General features: G+C 37.3%; 1 protein-coding gene across 1 annotated transcript in view; it reads right to left on the bottom strand.

Moving 5' to 3' along the window:
• Positions 1-6,444: 6,444 nt before the first annotated feature.
• The window catches only part of Plaa (phospholipase A2 activating protein), a 32,888-nt gene continuing 32,004 nt past the window's right edge, over positions 6,445-7,328 (bottom strand). The window contains exon 15 of the mRNA XM_031377005.1: positions 6,445-6,477. Coding sequence (XP_031232865.1) covers positions 6,445-6,477 — 33 coding nt within the window. The remainder of the gene's footprint in view (positions 6,478-7,328) is intronic.

Below are 7,328 nucleotides of genomic sequence, written 5' to 3' on the forward strand. Positions count from 1 at the left end.
TTTTTGTAAGACCCTCTAAAGTTTTTTCTTTATTTTCATGTAAAACAGGAAACCCTGTTCCTCTTCTAATTTCCTCCTGTTGATATCCGGATTTTCTACAGTTCCTTTTTAGGTACACTGACCTTTAACAGCAAAAGAAAACTCTTTTATTATGTTCAGGGCATTTTTCTTGTCAAAGGATCTTATCTGGTCAGAAGGTTTGGTTTCACTAGTTGGTTGATGTCTGTATTAGTCAGGGTTCTCTAGAGTCACAGAACTTATGGTAGTCTCTATGTAGTAAAGGAATTTATTGATGACTTACAGTCTGTAGTCCAACTCCCAACAATCAGCTCCCAACAATGGTTGGCAGCAGCTGCGAATGGAAGTCTGAGGATCCAGCAGTTGCTCAGTCCCACAAGGCAAGCAAGTGAAGCAGAGAGAGCCTTCCTTCTTCCAATATTCTTATATAGGTCTCCAGCAAAAGATGTGGCCCAGATTAAAGGTGTGTGCCACCACACCTTTAATCCCACATGACCTTGCTTGAACTCGTAGATCTTCCAGTCTTAATCTTCTAGGATTCATAGCCACTATGCCACCACACCTTTGATCCCAGATGATCTTGAACTCATAGATCTATCTTTATCCTCTGGGATTCATAGCCACTATGAATCCCAAGATCTCCATGCCAGGATTCAGGTCGGAAACTTGTATCTCTCATCCTCCAGAGTAGGGCCAGGTGAGCCTTCTAATTCTGGATTGTAATTCATTTCAGATATAGTCAAGTTGACAACCAGGAATAGCCACTAAAATGTCTTAGGGTTTCTATTGCTGTGATAAAGCACCACAACCAAAAGCAACTAGAGGAGGAAATGGTTTATTTCAGCTTATACTTCCATACCACAATCTTTCACCGAGAGAAATCATAGTAGGAATTCAAATAGAATAGGAACCTGAAGGTAAATGCTGATGCAGAGGCCATAGAGGGGTGCTGCTTACTGGTTTGCTCCTCCTGGCTTGTTCCAACTGCTTCCTTATATATCACAGGACCACACACCCTAGCACAGTCCTCTGTGGGATGGATTTACCCACTCAGTGATTAATCAAGAAAATGTCCACAGGCTGCCCACAAGCAAATGTGGGAACATTTCCTGAAGCTGAAGACTCATTTTTAAAAGGGCTTTTTCATTTTTTTTTTCTCTTGTAAAGTCTTTGAGAGTTACCAGTTGGGAAGGAGTTGGTGATAAGTAGGGATAGTCGCCAAATTAGATTGACATTTTCCATCTTCTCTTCCCCACCTCTTCCCTTTCCTCTCCCTTCCTCCTTCCCTCCCTCTCCCCACCCCTTCTCTCCACACGTGTGTTCAGGTGCAGTTGCTCAGACATGCATGTGTGGAGGCCAGAGTTACATGTTGAATGTCTTCCTGTACCATTCTCCCCTTTATTGTCTTAGGAGTCTCACACTGAACCAGAACCTCACTGTTTTCTAACTAGATAGCTCTCAGGTCCTGCCTATCCCCAACCTCTGATGCCCAGGAAGGGAAGGGAGCAAAGTTACTGCTCAGGCTTTGATGAGTGATTTCCTGATCCTTTGATTGTGACAAGGGAGAAGTGCACGTCAAACTTGATGCTTGTGACCATAACTCCCTTAAGGTGTCACCCTTGGGTTGACTTTCATGTTTCAGACCTCCAGTTACCTTGCAAAGGGCGTTCAAGGTAACTAGCCTTTCTTTGTACCTTCCAGATGAACCAAGGTCCTTAAATATTCTTTTATGTAAGCCATTATTTCTAAACAAGTTTTCCATAGAACAGGCAGGTGCTGTGGCATCAGAAGCAATTGCTGCAGTTCATAGACAAATTATTTTATTACTGAAGATTGTCTCAACCAGTAAAGAACCAATCAAACTAGCAGATATACATCATATAAAAAACATTGCCAGTAGCTTAATCTCCCTTTGACCAATCCAATCTCCTTAAGTAACCTGCCTACAATCTATAGGATACCTTTTATGTTTCAGCGATGTCATTTCTGTGATTAAATTATAAAGATTCCAGCTATGGTCCTGCTAGCAGTGTCTCTTGTTTTTGTTGCTGTTATGTTGGGAAATAAAGAAGAGCTTTCTCTGGCCAACAGATAATTAGAATGGGAGTTCCTCAGTCCAAAACCCTGAAAGAACTCAACACCAAACATACAAACATGAAATCTGGTTTCCCTGGTTCTTAAGTGGAGACAATAGCCTTTGCTGACACATTGGTTGTAGTCTCAGAAGAAACAAGGGGAGGATTCAGTTAGCACCTGTCACGTTTCACACCACAGTGAGATAACATCTGGATCATGTGGGTCTGTATTCACATGTATGCACACACTGGTTTATAGTGAGCTACAACTCTAGTCTGTCTTAAAATTTTTCCAGCTGTATTGACAATTTCATATGTGTGTACATTTTCTAAGCCTTGGAAAGGGTAATATTAGTCTGTTTAGACCTAGACACACAATGGTGACTTATTACCACCTTGAGCATACATGTGTGTATACAAACACATATTCCAATTATATGCACTCCCCTATCTTCTTAGTCCTGAGTCTTCTTCTCCCTTCAAGGTCCTCCCACTGTAAACAATGACTTCCCCACTCCCACCCCATCCCACCCATTACCTATCAACGAGCCCCTCTGCCACTCAAGACTGAATGCTGGCTGACAGGCCCACATAAGGCTATCAATTACAGCAGGGGAGTTCATGATTGCAATGACCTTGTAATGCTCATAAGATGTTCTTTGCTGGCCCTTTCCTCCATTATCCAGCTCTTAGATTCCTTCTGCCTTTTCTTGCACTACTTTCTAAGCCTTAGACAGGCTAGCAGATAGATACCCTCTTTAGAGATAAGTATGCAATAGTAACCTGTTCTCAGCACCTTGAGCAGCCATTAGTCTCTGCATTTCACTACCAAAGAAGCTTCTTTTTTTTTTTTTTTGTTTTTTGTTTTTTGTTTTTCGAGACAGGGTTTCTCTGTGTAGCCCTGGCTCTCCTGGAACTCACTCTGTAGACCAGGCTGGCCTCAAACTCAGAAATCTTGCCTCCCAAGTGCTGGGAATAAAGGCGTGTACCACCACCGCCCAGCCCAAAGAAGCTTCTTTGATCAAGGTTGAGAACACTATTTTTTTTTTTTTTTTTTTTTGGTTTTTCAAGACAGGGTTTCTCTGTGTAGCCCTGGCTGTCCTCAAACCCAGAAATCCACCTGCCTCTGCCCAAGTGCTGGGATTAAAGGCATGCGCCACCACCGTTCAGCAAGACAGTATTTTTAAAAGATAGACTATTCTAGAGTAAGAAATATTACACACATGCCTACTACAACTCATAAATCCTGGTACTTTTTTTCTGATTAGGTACTTTTAAAGCAAGAGGGCAAATAAGTAATTTCAAATACAGACTAGGTATCAGACATGAAGTTACTTTGACATAAGTTATATCAAATGTGTAAATATACTTGTATTCAGAGATTTATATCGAAATGCTTAATTGATGTAAAATCTGCAATTTATTTTTATGCAGTCTTAAAAGTACAGAGAAAGCAAATATGGTGAAAATGTAGGATCCAGTCTTGGACAGCAGTTGCTAGACCTTATGATGGCACAAGAGTAATGCCACTCAGTAGAAAACTAGATTTTAACTTTTCTCAAATAGCAACAGCTGGCTAAAATGCCCTTTTGTACAAAGCAGAGGCAATGCAGGACAGCTAAACTAATCTGACAGTAATCAGTACTCCCGTGTTTCAAGCTGCTCTTTAATAGGTTCAGTATAACATGTATTTTCAACTCGAGGTAGTGGGAGATTTGGGAAGAGATTTAACTCCACATCAAGGAGTATATACATAGCTTGTAAATCCTTGTAGAGTCACTGAATTTTTTTTATAACTTTTATGAACATTAAAGGGAAACTCATGTGAAAATGTTAAATAAAAAAGGTCTTTGGTATTATATCCATAATCATTCAACTATTCAGTTTGTTACAGAAAATGCATTAGGAATTAAAATTAGAAAGTTTAAAGATTTATTACTTTTAATTTATGTGTAGATATGTGGGTCTATATAGGCACCTGAGTACTGAGGCAACAGAGACCAGAGGTATCCAGTCTTTCTAGATCTAGAGTTAGCAGGTAGTTGTGAGCCACCTGTGAACTGTGACTCTAATTCAGGTCCTGGAAAAGTAGAACATAAACTTAACCACTGAGCCATTTCTCCAGCTACTGGGTTAAGTCTTAATCCTGAGTACTTAGTTAAGTTCTCTCTTAAGACACGCAGGAGGGAATGCTTTGAAGACCTGAAGGAAAAAGAACCCATCACACTTGTCTATCTTCATAAAATGCTGTGTGGTAAGCACTAAGGAACCTACTACCCACTTATGCTCAAAATATCTTTGAAAAGAATTTATCATTAGCTATGTTTTTACTATCATTTGTTTAACTACAGTGGTTAAAAAATTAACTGTATTGTTGGGTGGTGATACATTACCAGTAAAGCAAATGCAGCTAGTTGTAAGAAAATCACACCAGTAGCACATATAAAGAAATAAAAACAAGTCATGAAAGGGATATCATGTATGTCTTTTGTAGACAATGTGGTTGAAAATACAGTAATCTGTAATTGTCCCAGTGGAGTTGATTTAGACACAGACATCAATCTAAAATTGCCTACTGACGGATAGTGGTGGTGCATGCCTTTAATCCCAGCAGTTGGAAGACAGAAGCAGGCAGATTTCTCAGTTCGAGGCCAGCCTGGTCTACAGAGTGAGTTCCAGGACAACCAGGGCTACACAGAGAAACCCTGTCTCAAAAAAAACAAAAACAAAAAAAACAAAGCCTATTAATTTGATCCATCAATTTCATGCATAAAATATATTCCCAAGGGAATGATAAGACTGTTGTGCAATCTTTAATAACATTGCTTGATAATCAAAAGCAGGAAAGTTTGAGATAATAGAAAATGGGTACGTTAATATAATGTAATATTAAAATTTCTGACCAATACATCCCTTTTTGAAAAAATAAAATGCACGTTTATATACATGTCAATGCAGTATAAAACTAAAAGTGGTTTTCTACTTAGTAGGATTACAGTCAATAAGATGTGTGTGTGTTTTACTAAATGAATGTTTATTTTATATTCAAGAAAACATTAAGGTCTATAAAAAAGTTTTAAAGAAAAACAAAATATGTAAACCACCATTTACCATGTTCAAGTGAGATTATGTTTTTGTTAAGCTATACAAATAAAAGTTATAAAAAAGACAGTGATAAGAAACAAAAGTATTTACAATTTGCCATCTCTTACATTCTGAAGAGTGAACTCACATTTTAATTAAGACCACATCCATCCTTTTTTCAAAGATACCCACTCTGCTTTTCAAAATATAACATAAATTGTACTTAAAATTGCATGCTAGATCGGATGTATTAACAAGCCAAGTATTGTAATGGCACCAGGATGATTTTTTACCATTTAATTCTGATATAAAAATTTAAATTTCAATTCAATACAAGTAAAGCATGAGTACATAAATGAACCAGTAACATAAAGTTTAAAGTTGAGGTACACACAGGAATTTGGAATTTAATACTTAGTAAGATACACATCCCCTATTTACATTTCCTCACCCCCTCTTGATATGCTTTCCTGTATTAATCTAAACACTCAGAATCTTCTTCCCCTTAGTGGAAGAAAAATTGTTCTCCTTAGATTTTAATATGGCATTAAGTCAGGAAACCCCGTGGTTCTCTATAATGTCAATGTTGAGATCATTGCTCACCATCTTAAACAAAGTCCTTATAAACCCATTTCTTTCATAATCAAAATGAAAGACCTGGAGCTGGGAATGTAATCCAGTGAGTAGACCTTCCCCAACATGCACCCGGGTATGGTCCCTAGTACCGAAAAACAAACAAAACCAAAAGGCACACACATACACACACCAATATAAGTACACTTCTTAAGAAAAGGGATTGAGCTGGGAGTGGTGGCTTTAATCCTAGTACTCAGGAGGCAGAGGCAGACAGGTTTCTGGGTTCAAGGCCAACCTGATCTACAAAGCAAGTGCCAGAACAGCCAGGGCTACTCAGAGAAACCTCGTCTTGAGAAACCAAAAAAGAAAGAAGAAACAGCACTGTTACAGACATAATGATTTGTTCAATTAAAAGATGTTTCCTCCCTTGTTTTAGTTGCAGGGATATTCAGAAACAAATCTGTGGCTTTCTATGAAGCCACATCACGGCAAGTGCTTTGTGTAGATTGCCTTTACGTTCATTTTCTTGCTCCTATTATAATTTATTCTATTACCTTTTCTTTTGAAAACAAGCATAATAACAACTTTTCAAAGAAAACTGATTTGAGAATTAGATAACAATGTATATAATGTAATATCTGGACCATTCCAGGGACTAAAAATACTAATTTCACGTGGCAGGATTTTTACTTTAAATTCTGACAAATGTTGCTTGCACAATTGTCTAGTAAAAAGTAAAAAAGTTCCAAATGTTCTCTTTTAAGAAGTGAAAATCATCAACAAGTATAAAATCATATCAAAACTGAAATGAAAAAATGGCATTACTTCAAATGGTGGATAAAAGAAATTATCTAACTTGTAAATAATGACCACAAATAAACAGATATCAAAACTAGAAAAAATGAAGTTACCTCATATAGTGAAAGAAACTCCTAAACCATAATCATTTAAGGCCTCAGTTGTCTGAATTGATATGTAATATAACAGCTTACCAATTTGCTTTCTTCATGTAAAATTGAACCATGAAAAGATGATACTTTCTATTTACAAATGGCTCAAGAAATTATTGTATATTTATCAATTTACAATTTATAACAAACTTAATTAAAATTATTTTTCAAGTAAATCCTAAAAAAAGACCTTGAAATGTATCAGTGCTATTGAAGGAATACAACAGTGAAAGTAGAGAAGCTACTGTACAAAAGAGAACAGTCAGCTGAAGATGTCATACAGAAACAGAAACAGGTTGTATAACCTCTGTGTTCTCCTGAGTGGTTACAGAAACAGGTTGTATAACCTCTGTGTTCTCCTGAGTGGTCAAGGTGAGGAAGAAATGCTGTTGGAATTGTGCTGTTATTGATTATAGTTTTTAGCGTTTGTACACCCTTGAAAATCTACTCCATTACACAGGAAAGCCTCACAACCATCAGTGCAAAAACTTTATTTATAATTTGTTTCTCCTCAACACAACTTTACAAGATCTGAACTTAATCCAGTTTTCCTTTCTTTCTTTCCTTCTAAACATCTGCAATCATTCTTGTAAAATGTGAAAAAAAAGAAAGAAAAAAAAAAAAA

Source organism: Mastomys coucha, unplaced genomic scaffold, assembly GCF_008632895.1.
Source record: "Mastomys coucha isolate ucsf_1 unplaced genomic scaffold, UCSF_Mcou_1 pScaffold18, whole genome shotgun sequence".
Classification (NCBI taxonomy): Eukaryota; Metazoa; Chordata; class Mammalia; order Rodentia; family Muridae; genus Mastomys; species Mastomys coucha.